Below are 21,410 nucleotides of genomic sequence, written 5' to 3' on the forward strand. Positions count from 1 at the left end.
AGAACCGAATTAGCGAAAGTTAATCCTGGTACCATGACCCCTTTCCAGACTCCCCTTACCACCTCGTATTTGCTGTGTCCCCAGAGGGCTCTATGCTTCATTATAGCCGCATTCCGTCTTCCTTTCGTCTTAAGGTGAGCCTCATGCGCCTGCGTGTAATCTTCGCTGTTGTTCAGCCATACTCCTAAATATTTATACTCTTTCACCAGTGGTATTTCTACTTGCTGCACTGATACTGTTTTGTGCTCCTCGCCGTCATTAAAGACCATGATCCCCGATTTTTCTGTGCTAAAGGATAGCCCTAGGTGCGTCGCTTTTCACCGCATATATCCATCAAGCCCTGCATACTTATCCGGTTGTCCGCCGTCAACAATATGTCGTCTGCATACATTAGTCCCGGAACCCGTTGTTCCACCACCTGCCCGTTTTTCATGTAGGATAAGTCGAACCCCAGCGTGCTGACTTCTAGCTTCCTTTCTAATCCCGCCATGTAGATCATGAACAGCAGCGGAGAGAGAGGACATCCTTGTTTCAAACCCTTGTAGGTGTATACAGGCCTATTGTATGTTACCCCCTCCCACACTATTTGCACTTGGTTCTCCCGGTATAGCTAATGAATTCTGCCCCAACTCCCTCGTCCTCCAGGATACTCCAAAGGCGCTCCCTGTCTACATTATCATGCGTTGCTTTAATGTCCAGAAAGGCTAACCGCAAAGGTCGGTTTTGCATCTTCGCCACCTCTATGCATTGGCTTACCACGAATAAGTTGTCTAGTCTTCTGTCCTTTCGAAACCCATTTTGAAGCTCCCCTAATAACCTATTTTCTTCCACCCAGTGCTCTAGTTCGAACTTCATTGCCTGCATTGTTAACCTGTACAGCACTGACGTGACGGTTACTGGCCTATACGAGCTTGGGTTTGTCCTGACTCCTTTGCCCTTGTACACTAAGTTCATCCTGCTCATTTGCGACGCGGCCGGTATTGCCTTTTCTTCTATCCTTGTTCTGATGGCTTGCAGTAGCTTTCCCTTGCTCTTTAGCCCTAACTGGTTAATCAACTCCATCGGTATGCCATCCGTGCCTGCCGCGGTATTCTTGGGGACCTTTTCCTCTGCTCTTTTCCATTTCAGCTTGTCCCCATCTACCTCCAGACATTCCGGCCTACCCGCCGCGACATCTCTGTGTCGCTGCGGGGCCTCTTCATCCACCTCCGTGATGATTTTGTGTAGGTATGACAATGCTTCCTCTCACTTGAGTATCTGCCCCTGCTCGTTTTCTATAGTACCGCTTTCTGTGGGACTCGTACGTTTCCCTAATGCCTGCACATGGTTCCAAAACCTTTTCGGCGCGTCTCTACCCCTTCCTCGTATTTGCGCTACCCGTCGCTCGCTGTCCCCCTTTATTTTCGCTTGCACTAATTGCTGCACTTCCTGTTTCGTTTGCTTATACTGCTCCCATTTTAGGTCCACCTCCTCCTGATGTCTCCCCATCCTCTTGGCCTGCCTGTGCTCTCTAGACGCCTTTTAATGCCTCTCTATCGCCGCCTTGATTTCTTTGATCCACCAGCTTTTGGGTATTTTTTTCCTCTCCATCGATTGGCCCCCTCTGCTTTGACTATTTTTTCCTGCATAGTCTTGATGAGCCTGTCATATTCCCACTCTTCTCCAGGATTTCTTTCTATGTCAGCCTCTATGCTTTTGGCTATAACCGCAATTGGTTTGCTGTTTAACTTTGCGCGCTGCCCCGGTCGACCCTGTCGGCGTTCCGGGTAACTTCGCACGCAAGCGCAGTTCGTTTGCAACGAGGATATGTGATGCGCCTGCGAAGTTACCCGAAACGCCGACAGGCGGCTCCCGCGCACGGAATGACACGCGCTCCCGTGTTCACCCTAACTGTGATCAAGGTAGTACCAGTACAGCATTGAAGGACTGTGGTAGTACGTAGGAATCAGAACTTTTTGACCAAAGCAATCGGCAGTTCCCGATGTTTACCTGAGTGCCCGTCGGTTGACGACTACGGCCAATATCGAAGCGCAGCATTCTTTAAAATGTTTTTTTTTTCTTTCAGCACGTGGCATGCAAGAAATGTAACACAGAGAAGTTGCGCGTAGCGTTTGTAATTCCTTTATTACGCTTATAAAAAATACATGTCTCACTAAAAATGGCGGCACGAGGTTAGTAGTAAAGCGCCCTCCTACAAATGCACAGGTTAAAAATTAATAACACTTCCCTCAGCATAAACATTCTTTATTCTAAGGACTGGTCAACCCAGCCTGCTAAAGGGAAATCAACACAGTCACAGCCATTCATCTAGAACGAAACCAAAAAACACAGGCCCTGGACAAGTGGAACTGCCGTATATATAGCAGGCCAAACTTACGATGTTTCTTCCCTGCAATTCACGTTTAACCACATTTTGACTTAATGGCAGTGGCGCATAAAATAAAAGTAATTTATCCGCCAAATTCTCGAAAAAGCGTTAAACGATGCCAAAAACAACAGGCAGGTAGCTCCGTTTTGGCGGTCACATCGGCTTGCACTATGTCAGGAGAATCATCATCCAAGTTAGCACTCGGTTGCATCGGCTGCTATGGTGCCAAGATGATTTACGGCTATAACTGAATTGGCGCATATTGGCGCACATAACTGGCGCAAGGCGAACTGGCGCAAATTGTCACCGACGCAAAAGAAAATCGGTAAGACGGAGGGTCAAGGTCTACCCCATGTAATCAAAAGATATAGGCACACTGCAGATCGAATGCAAAGTGAGGCTACGTAGCAGGAATTTTTCATCAAAGTGTACTGGAGCATCGTTATTGTTTATATTTAAATCGTGGCTAAGCCTCGCGTGTATCCTTAGAGAAAGCAGGGTGCGTTTCCTGTGCTTTTTTCGTTCACGTTTTGCAATAATTTACGGAAATAAATGAACACGGCCGCCTAACCTTGTTTTGATCGAATTGAAAAAAAAAAATAAAGTGCGAATTAAGTAGAATATCGGTTTCACACGACGAACGAACGCCTCCGTTTCTTATTTGGACTGAAATTCGACAGAGTCTGTGCCTCCATTCCAAGTTTTATAGGACGACAGGGGGCATTGCTTATCTTTCACACGAGCGCAGTCCGGGAGCACCTTTCCTGGCGTATGAAGCCTTTTTGTAGGTGTGTGAGCCTTTTGTTTTTTGTTTTTTATTTTTCCACTTGCATTCATGGCTGCATGTCACTTTCAACGCACACGTTTCGAGAAGACCTCACCACGAGCGCTCATACATCTCACTTTCCCTCTCCACTAGCGAGGAAGGAAACACTCCACCATTTCATTATTTCCAAGGGCCTACTTCACCGGGCGGTGCGCGTAGATAGTGTGTCCTTGCGCCTCACGCTTCCGCAGCGGTACACTTTTTCAAGCACCCACCAACACATACACAAAAAGACGGGTAAAAATGAAGAGCCAGCAGAAACATACATAGGGCGCGCCAAATACAACGAACGCCGCGCTCGGAATTCAAGAAAGGCAAACACACGTGTACAAAGTCGGCACTACGGAAGCAGCACGTAGCTGTAGAGAAGGCACTTCAAGGATCAAAGTGACTCGCAATTCTAAGCACGTTTTATCTCTAACGGACTCACAGCGCCCGCTACCCCGCATTAACATCAACGGGAAGATAACGGAACAGAACGGCACCGGGCATAGGACGGATGAATACAGAAGGCTCGCAGCACCCTGCACTGCATGGGATTATTTTCCAGCGGGCGCAATGAACATTTCGCGCTTCCAACGCCGCGCAGCGAGTGCTGACTTTACCTTATCCCTGTATTACACAGAATCGACGATCCACACAAGGTACTTCGCCCCAAAAGTACTTGTTATCTACTTGTTAATCTCCGAGACAGGAGCATTTTGGTGCGCGGCGTTTGGAAAAACGCCGGGAAGCTAGAACCAACCACCCGGGGCAAATTTATGCGTTCCGCTGAGGCCTTTTCGAAACGGGGGCTTGGCGGCGCAAACTACGCTCTACGCTTCTAGCCTCGTGGCTTATTCACCGCGCTGGGTGTGATTGTACGGCTACAGCAACGATTAACGGTGATTGCTATCGTAACCGACATACCAAGCTTCGTTCAAACAGTATCGTGTTGAATAAATCTAAAAATCGACTGAAAAGGTTACCATTGCTTACTGCCATTATTCTTCGTTTCTATACTCACGTTTCAAAGGATGGCTGTAGTGCCACAGACATTCTAGCATACGGAACAAGCGCAGAGTACTCCAAACGTTCGAAATGGGAATTCTCGCACGGCTTTGATCCTGAGAAGAATTATCATGACGAAAACAGCGTCGGAGCGTTTCGAGAAGCAAAACTTTGCACCAGGAGCCGTCACACTCGAAAAGAATGCTCATACCTTTAGACGCGGCTTGAAGATGCAATCAGGAGCATCTCTGCAAAACGTGTACGACTGTACTTCCAAAGCACAACAACATCAACGAAAACGCAGAAAAAAAATGCAAGAAACACTACACAGGGATCACAACGTCATTTTACACAACCTACAGTGTTGTTCCTCAACTTCTTTCACAACTCGATACAAGCTGCTCTTCGCAAAACACGTGTAATCAACATAGTAAGACCGACCTAGCGTTCACAAAACTAAATTCACGCGGGATATACGAGCGCCCTTTAAAAGAAAAAAAAAACAACCATTCACAAAAATACTTAAGATCAAAACAAAGTCGGTTAAAAAAAGTACCTCGCGCCACTCGGGGCGCACGACAACTAATATAGAGGTTTTTATACATTTATAGTATGTGTACCAGGGATATATGGCGTTTCTGTTTTCTCCATCTCTTTCGTCTTCTTACGACTTGGCGACGTCCGTGCTCTGAATCCTTTGTTCCCATTGGGCGATGAGGGCGCTGCGACGACGTGGAACGCTGGATGCCTGCGAGGGAAGAGTGAACACATAGATCATTAATTCATTCATTCATTCATTCATTCATTCACAATCCCTCGATTCTAAGACGTGCCAGTCCTGAAAATCGCCTCAATCCTCGAGCTGCTGGCCAACTCCAACGGGCGCACTGACGCGCACGCACGCACGCACGGCAAAGTGTTGTTTTGATTGATTGATTATAGGGTTTGCCGCGCCGACGCGACGCAAGCGATGAGGCGCGCCGTAGTGGAGGACTCCGGGTTAATTTTGACCACCTGGGTATCTTTAACGTGCGCCGAAATCTCGTACACAAGGGCGTTTTTGCTTCCCGCCTCCATCAGAAAAGCGGCCGCCGAGGCCGGGAATCGAACCCGCGTCCTTGTGCTCAGCAGCACAACGCCTTAGCCACTGAGCCACCGCGGCGGGTGGCCAAGTGTTGTCCTCTTGTGGTAACGCGCTCTTTCTGCAATCAAATGGTTCGGTATCTAAGTTACAATTGTTTTAGGCGGGCGCATTAGCCCTCCTTACGCCCGATTCCTGGCCAATCCCCCACGCGGGTATGTGCCACGACAAAAAAAAAAGAAAAAAAAAAACAACGACAATAAGTTGTAAAGCGCCTAAGGAAGGCGTTGGTTGGAAGTGAGTGACGTTCGTGATTGCGAGTGCAAGAAGGATGAAACGGTCTCCACAGCCTATACACTTCGACCAGCCTTGCCACGTACTGCAATTTTTGCCTCCGACATAAAGAGAAAGTGCGGTCGAAAAATCGGTGTGCCTTCAGTTACGATAATTGCCTTAGTATAAAAACAGGATACGGACACACTTCTTCATACCAGCGCGGTTGCTTCGCAAGACAAAACGTCGTAGAGAGAGAGAGAATTATTTAATGAGACCGAGTGGGTCAGCCTTGCCCAATGCTGGGCGTGCTACTTCAGATCTTCAGATGGTTGGTGAATATGCGATGAGGGTCATATGCGTGTATAAATCGTAATAAAAAGAAACAAACAAACAACGGATGAACACATGCTCACAAAATAGACAACAACAACAACAACAACAACAACAACAACAACAAAAACAGCGAGAGAGGCAGTCACAAGGTGTCTAGTCAGGAGTTTTTTTTCAGGAAACCACCAAGAGCTTTAGAGCCCCACAACGCACTGTCTTTGTGGTTCCATGGCCAGATAAATAGTTCAATGAGCGTTCCCAGTGTTTCTGTTACGTAAGCACAAAAAATTAGAGCGAATTTGCGGTCTCGTTGATACGCTCACCACGGCCGCTCGATGAAAAGCAGACATCTCTTTCATCGAGCGGCTGTGGCCGCACCACCTAAACCCCCCCCCCCCCCCCCTCCCCGCCCCCCGAAAAGAAGAGAGACTAAAAAAATTATAAAATAACAACAGATTTATCAGAATTCGACGCCGTTCAATTGCCTTTCAGTTCGAGTGTTCAGTTGGAGCGGGCGTCGGCGGCGTAGCGATCCCAATCTGCCTAGTATCGGCGCCAGCCAAGGCGAGCGGGGCGGAGTCAAAAGGACGCCGCCGATGTGGTGCACCGATAGCGCGCACTCACGCCGCCAAGGTCCTGCAGGACCACGCGGTAGCGCAGGCGATGACACGGCGTCGTACCGCCTTGGTGCGCATCCGCGACGCACTGAATCCCTAAAGAGGCATCACTGTGCCGTTAGCCTGTTGCGCAAAGAGTAACAAGAGCTGGTGTAAGGGCTAGTTCGTATCGCTTTGCACTCAATGTGGTATGGTTTGGTCTTGCTTTCGTCCCTGCCACTCGTTATGCGGCGCGCGCTAAATTTGAATAATTACTGTCCCATCGCCGAACTGCAGCGGGAAGAGATTGGTAGAGGAATGCTTTGGCCGCTAATCTACGGCGAAGCGCGCCACAAAAGTAACATAACTTATCCGGGGTAACAAAGTAACGACTCTAAGTAGCAGAACTTATCCTAGTTGTGTCAGAAGAAGGCTTAGGCGCACCCGAATCGACGTGGCGTTGAATGAAGCGAATGCGGTGTCTCAGCATCACGACTTGCTTCTTGGACCAGGACGCGCCAACAGCCATTGTTTAATTGACTTTGGAAATGTGTCTGACGTTCAAGGCATGACTGACTCCGTGCCGCGCTACAGTGAAGTCCGTATGGCGTACACTCACGGACAAATGAAACGCGATCACTAGAATATAAACCATGACACACAAATAGCGCGATTTCTCTCCATGACAGTCAAATGGCGCTTGGCTTAATTACAGAAACGATGCTGGGAAATTCGGCTGTCCAATCATACCAATATTGCGCCCTTACTGGACCTCAACGAACAGTATTTTTCAATTTTGCCTGTTGTCTGGTTCATATTTGCGTGTTCGCATTGCATTTGTCCATGACTCTACGTTAAAGGGGCCATGAAGACAACATACAACTTTGTTCAATGCGGAAGAACTAGCCTTCGGTAACTCACTCAGCTCCATTCCAGCCTGGAAATGCGTATGTTTAGCCTAGAAATATAAACGCGAGATGTAAAGAGAAGCCAAGCTTTCAAATTTCGCGCCACAGTGACGCAGTATGGGCCAGCAGTAAAACCGTAGTTATCAGTGTGATAACTTAGCGTCCGTGCTCAATTTACGACGAGACAAGACTAGAAGCCCCAATTCAGTCATGTGTCTTGGCGGCCGCCAATGGCACGGACGAGTATCTGTGACGTCAGCAACAAACTGCGGGAAAAGTCGCCACTGTTGCACCTGTTTTCCTTAATATCTCCGTTAGTTGTCTGTCGCGCGGCAGTTACAACTATCGCTATTGACGGACAGATAAAAAATTAAAGCCGTTCCACTCAATGTGAAAGCTGTCGGAAGTGCAGAGCAGTGATTCGTCATAATGGGCTGTGGCGCCGTTATCCGCTCGCTGCTACCACCAAATGCAGTTCAAATTTCCCGCCTTCGCAGTGCTCGCGCGCCCCCCTGCCTGAAACTGTGCCAGCGGGAGTTCTGTTCTTTTAGTGCTTGCTTTTCCTCCCGCACGTGCCAGCGTTGCACTGCCATTTTTTTTCGCTTACCATAGTTAAAACCAACCCAACGAGCGTTCCTAACTAAATGAACGCGGGCGCTGTCGGTTAATTACGTATATTTTGCCTCAAATGTACCTACGGATTTATTTGGGCTAAACAACGGGGATATGTATGACAAGTGCCAGCGTTTCACGCGTTTCGAATGCTTATGACTATATAAACCGCTTGGCTTTCGAAGCCTCCGTGGAATGCCGCGACGACGGAACGCCGTGTGGCTCTACTTGGGTCCAGCGAGCGAGCTACGACGACAAGGCGAGCCCCTAATGTGCTCTGCACTTTAAAAAAATTCAGCCATTGCATAGAATTCATCCCGCTTGCACTTTCCGAATGCCGTGTGGCCTAAGAAAGCGCGACGAAGCAGTTGATCACCGCATTCGCCTCAACGTTGCTTTTACCAACCACTAATTGCACATGACGCGCCGAGTTGCCTCCCCTCACTGTCACGCTCGCACTGTTCATGAGTACATAGAACACGTACTGTGCGTGTGTCCCCGTTTTGACACTCCACGGCTAACCACAAAGACAACGTTAGGACTGCGTGCTGATGCAGCACTGAAACTACGCGACGTCATCGGTCCATGGCGCTCAACTGCCGTGGCAGCAAGGAATGCAGGGGCCTTGGTGTCACCTCTCCGTGACTCCGGCCAGAACGAAACACTGAACGTTTGCCTTGACTTTACTACTACGCCTGCGCTGCGTGTGCGTTCCTGCGCCTACCAGTTTCTGTGTGCTAACCTGCGTCTGTTAGTGTCTGTATGCGTTTTTGCGTATTCGCTTCTTTCGCCCACTTCTGCCCCTCTCAAGTTCTATGGAGTAGCAAGCCAAGCTCGCTGCCAGGCTGACTTCTCTCTATCATTAAATCCACCCCTCCTCCATAAAGTTCGCAAAACAAAAGAACTGATATCATTGTTGTCGGGACAAAGCAATATTTTTATCGAACCGAGCTTGCTTCATATCCTCTTCCGCCCCTATAATGTGCACCGGTGACAAACGTGTCCAATCTGTTTCAAGCGTATTGAGCACGGACTCGTGTAATTTGTAAGGTGGGCATGACAGTCACGCAAGGTTCTCGTACTTCATAACGTTTAATAAAGCGAGCTTGTGCCCCGCAATGAACTGCAAAGAGAACAAACTTCAAAGAAGCCGTCAAGGAGGCTGACGTGCACAGTCGGGAGCTCGAAAATCGACTTCCCTGGCGTCTTCACTGCGTGTATTTAACCTAGACCGCACAGTTTCGGCCCCATCTTACCAGATCACGAAGACTGTCGACCAAACTAGACCAATCAATTGTCGTTTTGCAATTTTGGACTGCTCGTAACTACTCCAGAGCTGCACCGTATTAGTTTGGACCACAAATTTTCCATTGTGAGAACAGTTGTGGAGATGCCTACGAACTTCCCAGAAATGCACTGGACAACCAAATGAAAGAGACTACTAGGTGACAGACGAGCGCGCTGCACTCTTTCCCTGTCAAAGAAAAAATGCTGAGCATATGCGCCGCAATCGTGCGCCGCTTGCCTCCATCCTGAATTTTTATAGCCAAATTCGGCTATCGGTGGCTAAATACGTCGGGTTATTTCTATTGCTGTTCCATAGCTTCCCTTTGTTTCTTTTCGACGATGACGTACGTTCGCACTATTACAGTGATCAACAGACTTAACTCCGCTAATTAAAAGTTTTTGTGAAAATGCAGGGCGTTCCGCGATGGGTACTTCCTCGCGATTTTTTATTCGTATTCCAACGTTAATCGCACTTTTTCTTATTTTCATGTTCCTTTTATGGGGGAGTTGTATAAAATACATATCTTTGACTTTGTCAGTGCGCTTTGGCATTTTTTAAAATTTGTTTCTATTTGTCGCATTTTTTATTTTTCAATATTCAGTTCGACCGATTATCTCAGTTTACGCTATTATTATAATGATTAGTTGGTTACTTCCGCCACTTGTGCATTTCTGCGAAAATGCAGGGCGTTGCGCGGTTGGCCCATTCTCACATTTTTTTACTCGTGTTTCCGTCGTTCTTTTCCCGGTTGTAACAATTTTGCCCTTTTTGTGGGGAAGACGTATAAATTCCGTATTTTGGATATCGTAAGTCCACTCCTAGAATTTTGCAAAATTTACCCTACCCATTTTTTTTTTATATTGCTTTGTTTTTCAAAAGTCCGTTCGCCCAATTACCCGAATTTACGCTATAATATCGATTAAATGAGCCAACTCCGCCAACCATGCATTTTGGTCTGCAAATGAACGCTGCTACGCATTAGTATATCCCGGCGCGGCCCGACTCCGGAGGGAAAAAGCGTACAGTCAAAAGTTTATGGACCACAAAGGTTTATAAAAGTGTACAAAAGTTTGCGGACAACGAAAATGGCAAGTTTAGGTTACTCCTGTTGCGGTAGCAGCCCACAAACTGTTCTACGTATGTGAGATCTTGAATTGCAAAAATACCGCACATAATACCCCGGGGTTCCACGCGGGAGAGAAATAGCCCAAAAATGCTGCTTTCGTGGTCCGTAAAATTTTGCTCTTGGTGGTACTGTACGTTGCGCTTCCAGTACAGGATAAGATGGCAGCGCGCGGCTACGCACTGGTGGCAGACCCTAAACACAAACATAAGCCATCGTGCTGCGAGGCAGTATAGGTGGTATTCATTGAAAAGTTTAGCTGTCAATTTCTTCGCTTGGCAACACTGGAAACGGCCACAGACATGGGCCGCTGTGCCCACACGCCAAAGAAAAAAACACCGGCGTGCGTCGTCTGCTCCGTTTCAACCCGATTCTCAACGGTGGGGTCAACAGAGATGTTATTAATCGCGCTCACTGTGAAGTCGAGGCATTACTTTGTGTTCGGTGGGGTACCGTTTGGAACGTCCAACACAAAACATGCGCTTAGCACGGACAAGTAGGGCCATCCCGCGGAGCCCGACATGACCAGTGACGGAGCACTCACATGGCTGCCTGCATGCGTGCCTCGCCAGTGAATACGACCTATACGTACACTGGCGGTGCTGTCCGGCGACGAGCAGAGCGCCGGGGCTGCGGCCAACTCCGCCGCCGGGAGGCTCGGGTTGCTGTTGACGCCCTGCAGCAGCGGCCCGTCAACCACGTGCTCGGGCTCGGGGCTGGTGACGGCGCTCCCTTCGAGCTGCAGGCTCAGGTTGGGCTGCGATTGGCCCAGCAATCGCTGGCGCTGACGCCTGCACGGGCAGACAGCGGAAGCTTCAGTGCGCTTATTGCGGTTGCCCTGATAACGAGAGCGCTAAGTGGCTCAGCAAGCCGGTCTAGCTGGCATTGATCCATCCTGATACTTGCACTACACAAACGGGGGCACAGAAAAAGGACACACGCGGAAAATCACTTCTAACAACTGATTTCATTGTTTCATCTACAATATCGACACGCGGGAGTTCCTGCATTTCGCTTCCATCCAAAAAGCGTCCGCCGCGGACGGGAATCGTACCCACGTCCCAAGACGATCAGATTGCACTTAACCAGGCCCTCTCCAAAACAGCAAGCTGGTTCCAAGAATGGCAAATGTCTTAATGCACAAAAAAAAAAACGTTACCATGACAGTGAGTAGAAAAAAAGAACCACTGATCTTTCCCTACGAAATTCGGCAAGCACAATTAGAAAGGGTTCGGGACTATAAGTACCTCGGCATAATTATATCCGACCACTTAAAGTGGGATAAACAACTAGAATTTGTTACCAACAAAGCCCTTGCTTCGCTATATTCACTTAAGAGGTCAATTTGTCTGGCCTCACCTGATACAAAATTATATGCTTACAAATCGCTTGTACGACCGATCCTGGAATATAGTATAATCTGCTCGTTCCCTCATACAAAACACACCTTATTGCTAAACTAGAAAATGTCCAGCGGAGGGCCATTCGTTTCATCTACAATAAATATATATACGCTAGGCCTCCCCCACGGAATTACTCAGACGAGCTGAACTACCTATAATGGGTCAACGCGCCAAAATTACGCCTAAAATTTTGGTTTCAACTAATCCATGGCGGCCTAAAAACACCTTGTAAGAAATTCATTACTCCATTTGTTTCCAGGTCTACAAAAACAAAACACGATAAACATCTTATAGAGCACAGTTTCCACAATGAATTCTTTATATACTCTCATTGTCCATGTGTAATGAGAGAATAGAATTTTCTTCCTTATGAAATTGTTACTAGTTCATCCCTTGATAATTTTTGCTTCTAAATTGTTTAACTTTTCGCTAAATAGTCCTTGATACGTGTTCTCTACTCCCTATTGCTGAAACTTTCATGAGTTTCTATATGTAATGCAAAATCATTGTTATCGTTTGAATTGCCACGTGTTTATGTGTGTAGTCTATTTGGCTAATATTGTTGTTTTCACCTTGACCCTTGTTTCTGCTTTTGTGGATTGTTCAAAAAGAGCACGCTTATTATTCATGTATCCTCCTATCCTGCAAAAGCCTCCAGAATTAAATGCGGCTAACAGTATCAATAATACAGTATCAATAATACAGTATCAATAATACAGTATCAATAATACAGTATCAATAATACATACAATACAGTGTTATACCTGTTCTAGACGAAAATTTTCCATTGACAACTGACTATACCGACTTAGAAGTGCGTCATATAGATAAACAATGCGTTCGAACACCTTCGGGGGGCTCTCGAAACGGCCGCGCAGCGAGAGAAATCAGTGCCCATAATAGTTGAGTGGGCCAAACGGAGGTATATGCATGCATGAACTAGAGCTCCTCGGTATCTGAGGTTTGCGAGGGAGTGTGCCAATGTCACGTGATCTTTAAAAAAAACGATGCAAAAGAACTGCCGAAATCATTGCTTAGTATTTGCACGAGGTTATGACAAAGTGCCGACATGTTTGGACAAGGTTTTAACGTATGCTCGAACTGCCACATCCGACTGATGTAACTGCGCACAGTTTTGTTTCGGCCCTGACAATTCCCACTGTACAGCTACTCCGAGAATTCTCCTGGTGACTCGCGTTTGTCACGTTATGCGATGAGGGTAGAAAAGGATGAAATACCCAGACGATTCCGGCGCTCTGGTGGCGCCAACTGTGACCGGGTGTGACGGGAAACAGAGCAGTTGGGGGTCACCCGACAAAGGCAGGAAGCAACTCTGTGGCCCCGAGGCTGTCTTGCGCGTTTAAAAGGGCGCACGCGCGTGCTTTGTGGGCAAGGTCGCCGAAGACACAGATAACGCGTACAGCGGGAATGGAACGAGGCTGGGAGCGCGGTAATTTCCCAGGGACTTAATCCTTTCGAGGGGCGTGCAATAGCATCGTCTCCACAATACGCGTGCATTTAGACACCTGCCCTGTTTCTTGTGGTTTTAAATAACCGCTGTATGGTGATCAGAAATCTAAACAAAATGCAGTCAACGAAGCCGCTGTCTTGGTAATGCTTCAAATGTTTCTAGGGCCGAATTTAACTGCACAACCAAAAAAGAACATTTTGCACCAATATTAGCGCCTGGATCTACGTCGCACCGATCAGCAACAACAAAACGTCACTGTATAACGTTTGCAAAGTGGCTGGTGTGAAAATAGCGCGATTATGTATGCATGTTCCTCTTTTCTTTTTTGAAATCGATATGCAGGCAAAGAACATGCCACAAAAATGTATTGGTAAATTGTTAGGCAAATGCGTTGCTTACGTGAGACGTTCCCTCACCACTATAACTACGCTTGGGCGATACTGGCGACGATCGGTTTTTGAACCGTGGCGTTCTCTCACGACGTCCCACAACCCAAGTTAACCAATCGGCACCGAATACTTCCCCGTCAACCAGCCCCTTTCCCCACCGCGTTCTTTCAAAACCATTCCCGACCAGAGTTAACCAATCAACGCACCTCATTCCTCCTCACCCCCGTCCATAAGTCACGAAATTCACCTGGGACCCACCTCATTCCTGAGTGTTAAAATATTTTTCGCTTGTCAGGCAATCAGCGGCGAGCCCACCTGCTTACCTCATTTCAACACCTCACTTTTTCGGGCTTCTCATTTGTGACCGAAAGCCCTTTTACGTTTCCTGAGTGAAACGAACTTGCGTGAAAGACTATAGTGCCCGAAACGGGACTAGAGTGCGCGCTTTCCCACTCCTATCTCTTCTTCACCGGGCTCTACACCTGGTTGACCTCCCGGCCTTTCCTTTCTTTCTTCTTTTTTTTTCTTCTTCATTTGTGACGACGAAATTTCGGACAAAAGTTTCCCGCTAAAAAAATTATTCAGAAATTCAGAGAATTATCTACTAATGCGTAGCATTCTTATGCCGCCTGTCTTTAGTGTGAGTTTTCTCCATCCAAATATTTTGTTTTTTCTAAATCTTGTCCGACCAATTATCTCCAATTACCTTATTATAACGATTGCAGGTGAACTTTTTGCGAAATCTTCATTATTAAAAAAAATGAGGGTATTAAACGGTTCCCCATTTTCCCGTAATTATTTTACATTTTCCTTAATTCTTTTTTAGTTTTTCGAAATTTCGTTCGACCAATTATCTCCATTTACGTTACTTGCCCCATTTTCCGTATTTTTTAAATAATTATGTTATATTTTAGTTTTTCAATATTTCGTGCGACCAGTTATCTCCATTTACGCCAGTGTAGCGATTGCAGGTGGAAGTTCCGCGATATCCGCATTTTTGTGGAAACGCAGGGCGTTACACTGTCCTGGCTATCGGGGAACTCCGCAAAGAATGCCGCGCATTAAAAACCGCGCAACGAAGGGCAGAAAACATGCCCCGTTGTGGAGCCTCACTCACCGGAGCTCCTCCTCTCGCTCCTTCATGGCTCGCATCTCCTCCTGGATCTTGGTCTCGGCCGTGACCAGGCCCTTGCGCACGGCGTCGCTGGCCCCCTTCTGCAGCTGCGGAGGCTTGAGCTCGCGGTACTCGAAGCCCTTGTCCGCGAAGCCGTTGCTGCCGGCCGCGCCGCCGTTCTGCGGCGGCGGACTCGTGAAGGCCAGCTCCTTTCCCCGACTGGCCAGGAACTTCTGCATGCTCACTCCGCGACCGTTGGCCGCGGGGGACGAGCCCTTGGCTGCCGCTGCGGCGTGGCCGTTGGACACGTGACCGTTGGACGCCTTGGCGACCGCGCTGGCGACTCCCGAGGCCGGCGCCGTCGTCGGAGAAGTGACCCGCGCGGGACTGGCCGCTGCGGGAGGCGTCTTCTCGAATATCTCCACGTTCGGAAGCGACGACTCGAAGGGGGGCACTCTCCTCGAACCGGAAGCGAGCTGCGACGGGGAAGTGGCCCCGCCGGTCGGAGCGGAAGCCGCCTCGCTGCATATCCTGGTCACTTTGGAGTCGGTCCTCTCCTGGGAGATGGTTTGGATGTGTCCGGAGTCGCGCAGGGCCATCTCGCGCTGCGTCTGTTCTTCGATTTCCTGCTGGATCCTGGAGGTGCCGAGGATCTTCTGCGTGCTTCCGCGCGTGCCGTTTCCGGCGGAAGTGGCGGCGGCGGTGGCGGCGGCGGCAGCCTTGCCATTCTTGCAAGACACCGGGGCTGAGGGCGACGACGCGACCAGGAGCTCGCCTTTCTTGACGAAGCCTTCGGCCTGTAGCTGTCCCAGGAGTCCTTTCTCCTTGCGCAGGGCTTCTTCGCGGTCCCGAGCGAGCCTGATCTCTCGCTCGATGGGCGACTCGCCACCGAGCGAGACGAACGTCGGGGACGGCGCGCAGTCCTCTGAACCGTCCGACAGGGGCCGCACAGTGATCTTGTCCTTCCTGCGCGGTCCGAACGGCGTGTGGTGGCCGTTCGGAGGCAGCGACTCGATGCTCACGGTGCGGGACAAGTCACCGCTGGACGAGGAGGAGGCGGTGGGACTAGCGACGCCGTTGGCGACCATGCTCTCGTCGACGCCGTTCGTCTTGTGGACGCCCTCGTTGGTCTGCGGGAAATGCAATGGAGAGTCCATATTGCAACGAATCAGGCGGATTAGAACACTCGGGGGTCGCCCAAGGCTAAGGGAGGGGACGGTGAGAAGACAGTAGGATCTTGCACCCTGGGCGTTAAATGTCCCGAAGGCTGCTAAACGAACAGGGTCGACGTCAGGCAAAGACTGCTGCCAGCATTAGAACGGAGGTACCTGGCAGGTAAGGGTAGGAGCTTGTGCGAGTTGATATGTCACAAATGGAAAACAGCGGAATCGGACAAATGCACACGAGAAAGGGTAGACACAAACAGGATGCTGACTGGCAACTGAGAGTTTATTGTTTCACACGCAGTATAAGTGTCCACGTTATCAACGGCTACGGGGAGATAACAAGTGAGCAGAAAAAAAAATCCCACGAAAACACAGAACGGGAAACCAATGATAACACAAAGCAGTGCAAAGGCAGCACTCACGCCAACATCACGTGTGCTTTCGGTTCAAACCATTCGTGACAGCACGTCAAGGAAATCCATCTCCCTAGTGGCCAATAAAACGGGCGGCATGCCGACGCACATTGCAACCAGTTGCGCAGTCCCAGATGCCTCAACGATTTTACCGGCGGCTTGGTTGCCGTTTTGGCAGATAATTCGAGCTATTAATAAAGCTTGGAGAGAACTCGCAGTCTCATAAATGTACGCTTGATATCCGCTAACGGTTTCGGACCCATTGTTATCAAGCTCCCTTAATCTCTCATTGATACATCGACCAGTCGGCCTACGTATCAGTATGAGATTGCCCGACTGCGTACAATGAGTTGATTAGTGTGCCGTCCACTTCACTGTGCACAAATAAACTGGACTTCCGCGATGTGTGGCCACGAAAAGGAAACCGGACGCCTTAGTGGGTCGTGTCATTGGAATATATTGCGTTATAATTGGTTCCACATTCCTCATTTTTATGGTATTGCTTTTAGCTCATTTTCGCCGTTTTGCAGTAGTTGATAACGTTGGTATTAATACGGCATGCGAAACAATGAACATTTAATTGTGAGTCCAGCGCCGTGTTAATGTCTCCCTTCACCTGGTGTATACGACCGATTGGGAACAAGCAAGGCTAGGAAGGCTCGAAAACTGTAGAAGTGTAGCCTGCTGTGCCAGTTGGGTCATCCTGAAAATCGGGAAGACAAGCGCAAAATAAGACGTGGGCACGAAGCAAAGAAGAAACAAGCGTGTTATTTGTATATAGTTTGCTTGCTACGTGTCTACGTCTTATTTCTCCTGGTTTTCCCAAGCTTCAGCTCACCCGCCCCGGTGGCTCAGCGGCTAAGGCATTGTGCTGGTGAGCACAAGGACACGGGTTCGAATCGCGGCCCCGGCGGCCGCTTTTCTGACGGAGGCGAAAAGCAAAAACGCCCGTGTGTACGAGATTTCGGCGCACGTCAAAGATTCCCAGGTGGTCAAAATTAATCCGGAGCCCCAAACTACGGCGCGCCTCATCGCCTGCGTTGCGTCGGCGCGTTAAACCCTGCAATCAATCAAATCTACCAAGCTTCAGCTCCAAAGCTGTTAAAGAGCCGTTTAAAATTAACGAAGTGCTTTATCATAAGCCTTTTTTTTAATATCCTCAATTGTTTCTTCAGGAATTGTAAGTTCAGTCGCGAACCGTTAACAACTGCTTGTAAGCCGCTAGACAAATTATTACAACATAAATTAACGCGTTTTCGCAATGAACGTATGCTAGCAAACTAATACAGCAACGGGAAAATCCAGTTTGAGTGACAGCAGGAACTAAAAACAGCCAGTGATAGCTCGGTCCAACTTGCGCATGTCGATTAAGGAATTTATGCCTGCAGCGGCGACAGAGAGAGAGAGAGAGAGAGAGAGAGAGAGAGAGAGAGAGAGAGAGAGAGAGAGAGAGAGAGAGAGAGAGAGAGAGAGAGAGAGAGAGAGAGAGAGAGAGAGAGAGAGAGAGAGAGAGAGAGAGAGAGAGAGAGAGAGAGAGAGAGAGAGAGAGAGAGAGAGAGAGAGAGAGAGAGAGAGAGAGAGAGAGAGAGAGAGAGAGAGATCAGGGGATCCCGTACTGAGGATCCCCTCCGTTGGGCGGGTGCCCTAACAGCAGCATCTGTTGTTTATTAAACATTTTATTCATCCAGTCAGTCGGGACTTCCTTAGCTCGCCACCAACTTTCCCAACCTTCCGCATTAATTGTGCAAGTCCGCGCTTGTCTTTTGTTAATATAGCGGCAGCCTTCTGAAGTGAACAGCGATACCCGGGGTCTGCCTACCTGAACGTGGAGTCGTTCTCGAAGCTCACGGAGCTCTTCCTCGCGTTCCTGGAGCTCCCGGATCTCGTCGGCGATCTTGGAGTCCGACGGGCACGTGAACCGCTTCTCGATGGGCGCGGGGAAGGGCGCTGGAGAGGAGGTGTTCGCACTGGGCGCCGAAGGCGCCGACGGAATGCACACCAGAGGCGTGGTTAGTCTCGCGGGCTTGGACGTCGTCGCCTCGGTCTGCGGCGGCCTGTCGCACGGCGTCTTCTCGGTCGCCGCCGAGGTCGAGGAAGACAGCCTGGCCGCCTCCTGCGCGAGCTTCCTTTCCCGAGCGATCATCTCTTCGCGCTCCTTTTGCGCCCGAATCTCGCGCGCGATGATGCTGTCCTCGGCGCTTTGCTTCAGGTGGCGAGGCTCGTGCGGCGGCGGAGGAGTCGGCGTCGTCATTGTTGTCGCCGGGTCGCGAGTCGGCGACGCCTGCGCGAGGTTAAGGAGCGCGCATCAGAGGACTGAACTGTGTGGACAGCGCGCGCGGTTAAAGGACAAAAGTGAACCTGCGAACGGGTTTTGAATTCGCCGAACGTGCAGCAGCGCCACAATCGGTCTTCCTTGACTCACCTACATGTACAGCAGCTGTTGCCCGCATTTTCCTTCGGCAGCTGTAGCGGATCTCCCTCGGCGCGCACGTGCCAACAACAGTGAAAGCGACTGTGGGGCTATGCGACGCGCAGGAAGAGCCATACAGGAGCTGTTCGTGTCGTGCACCATGTTAGGTAGGGTCTCGTGTTCATAAAGCACCGAAAATTTTCGGAAATGTCGTTTTTTTTAATATTCTTTATTATACAGTGGCAGGCCGCACTTTCGAATATACTTAGGAATAGGTACAACCATGGGGGCTGTTCGTGGTAGGGAGCGGTTACACAAATATTCGCGGCTCCCCGACTGCCGCTAGTCTCGGTTAAATGGGGGGGACTTTTTAGGCTTGACGGGAAAACGAACGGAATATCGCGTTCGAACGTGTATTTTTAATTCTTCCCGAACGGTCTAATTCTGACGGCACCTTTATGGGACGCAATATTTGTGACCGACTTTGTAGCCCTTTACCGAAGATTTATAGGCGGTGACAAATGTACGCCGAATTATCGAATGATTCCAGAATAGCCGCCGCGACGGGCAACGTGACAGGCTGCCCTGTTCGAGGAAATTAGTTCACTGCTGTCAGGCGTTTTAAAGCTTACTTTTTAATATAGCGCACGCCTGCATTATGGTACTCTGAATATGCCAGGAATCAACCTGATATTGAAGCGTGAGGATAAAACAAGCGGAGCCGCACGATTGCGCCGACAGAGTAAAAGCTGGGGTGAATAGCTGCAAAAAATGGGCCGCGTATCTGCTCCTTTCGTTGCCAATGTCGATAGTCTTTCGTCAACATTTGCCAAGCAAATGCCTCCCTTCGCTTTCCCGCTCGCCTCTCATGCTGTTCCTCTCCCGTCGCGCTCCTCCCAAGATAAATAGGCTAGAGGTTTGCTCAAGTCAATCTAAATTTACAGCGTTCTACTGCTACGGGCCGGGTTCCTCGATGCCAGCGCTGCCGGAAGGCGGAGACGTGTGAGACTCGAGGCGCCCTACTTCAAAGTTTATAGCACCACGTTGCCCTACTCCACGTGCGTTTCAACCGGAAAGTGGAACCTATACAGTGGAACCTTTCGTAACTGTTTGTTTGATTTCTTAAAATGCCGCTAGAAGCAATAGTGGCGCAGGCAACAGCAGGCGACGTAGGGAATTTCTTTTTATGCAGTGTATGCAGTATTTCATTTGCTATTGCAAACATCAAGCATCCATGAATTTGTTATAGAGGAACACTGCAAACATCATTTATGTATTGATTTTCTGCCTCATAATTCTGTAATGCTTTGTTCTTGTTCAGCAATGTTGAAAAATATGACCATTGCCGTCGGACTTGAACGTTTCGATTGACTGTGGGTATACAAACCTATTGTGCAGCTTGTTTCACTTTGGCCGGGTGGCTGAATCGAATTACAGACAGACAGACATACAACCAGATCACAATTTTCCCGTTCAAGTAGCCCAAGAAAGACTATCGTCATTAAGAAAGAACATGGGCGTCACTAAGTTTTCACAATACGTGGTGCGCCGAAACCCAGGACTCGGTACCACGGTCCTGCTTAGACGGTATTGACTTCAGTTTCTTTGCGCAGTCGTGATTACCTCGCATGCATCTTATCTCCCTCGTCCTGACAACGTTGTAAAAGATGACGTCCTGCCTCCACCCTGCGCGCACATGACTATCATTCAGACCATACATATCACTATCTCGGTGTTTAAAGGGGGCCTCTTTATTTGTTTAAACTGTCGAATCGTTCGAAAATTAATAAGACATCACGTGTCGTATAAAATGCGGCCTTCGATAAAAACGAATTTTTTTTTTACTTTGCGGAATATAGTTATTCAAAATCGATACCAACATGAATAAACTCCTTTGTAAGTAACCTAGCAGGTTAAAGTCGGGTGGAGATTAAAAGCAGCAAGAAATACCGCTTGTGTTTATGTTTTATCACTTTAGACATAACTCTGTCACTTCTGCCATCCCTTTGCAGTCATCCTCAATGGACTGCGTTCTAAGCTAAGTGCCGTACTGTAAGACAGTACTGTTTTGTGCCACCGCCTTACTAGGATTCGCTATCTGCGCGTTACCGCTTATGGACACGACAAATGACGAAGAGAGTCTGAACTAGACGTTCTACGTACCTGCCAAAGAAGAAAGATGGCGGCTTGTCCGTTCAAGCTACCACCTCCGAGTGTGCCGACAGTACGACAGTGCACAGTCCGTAACCGTAAGCCGACTGTAGACTTAAAGAAACTGAAGCGACCCGTCGTCCCATTTATGTGGGCGGTCTGGTGCGACGGGCGTCCGGCGGAGACACACGCGACCATAGCGCTACAGATCCTCTGGATTTAAACGGTCAACGCGTCTACTGCGCGGTCGCTGCTCCGAATGACGGCGATGGAGCAACGTCGACCCCGAACGACAAAAGGTTCACCGCAGACTCCTTCCCTGTTTACTGTCACAGATTGCTCCGGATTCGCATTGCACGACCAGTTTCACCAGCGTCGGCAACTACAGCGGGAAATGTTCGAGGCCTCCGCAACCGACCTAGGATGAACTGCGGCCTCATGCTGCTTCGGTCAACAACCCAACACACACTTCGCGGTGAACCACCGGAAGAGACG

At 49.0% G+C, this 21,410-nt stretch overlaps 1 protein-coding gene across 4 annotated transcripts in view; it reads right to left on the bottom strand.

Moving 5' to 3' along the window:
* Positions 1-3,195: 3,195 nt before the first annotated feature.
* LOC144163351 (uncharacterized) overlaps positions 3,196-21,410 on the bottom strand; it is a 307,376-nt gene continuing 289,161 nt past the window's right edge. For all 4 annotated transcript variants that reach the window (XM_077694301.1, XM_077694302.1, XM_077694303.1 and 1 more), the window contains 4 exons: positions 18,174-18,635; positions 14,779-15,905; positions 10,991-11,189; positions 3,196-4,932 (listed from right to left, as the gene is read on the bottom strand). In XM_077694301.1, coding sequence (XP_077550427.1) covers positions 4,849-4,932; positions 10,991-11,189; positions 14,779-15,905; positions 18,174-18,635 — 1,872 coding nt within the window. In that variant the 3' untranslated portion in view covers positions 3,196-4,848. The remainder of the gene's footprint in view (positions 4,933-10,990; positions 11,190-14,778; positions 15,906-18,173; positions 18,636-21,410) is intronic.

Source organism: Haemaphysalis longicornis, unplaced genomic scaffold (assembly GCF_048455015.1).
Source record: "Haemaphysalis longicornis isolate Haplotype H1 unplaced genomic scaffold, Haemaphysalis longicornis Haplotype H1 scaffold_12, whole genome shotgun sequence".
Lineage (NCBI taxonomy): Eukaryota > Metazoa > Arthropoda > Arachnida > Ixodida > Ixodidae > Haemaphysalis > Haemaphysalis longicornis.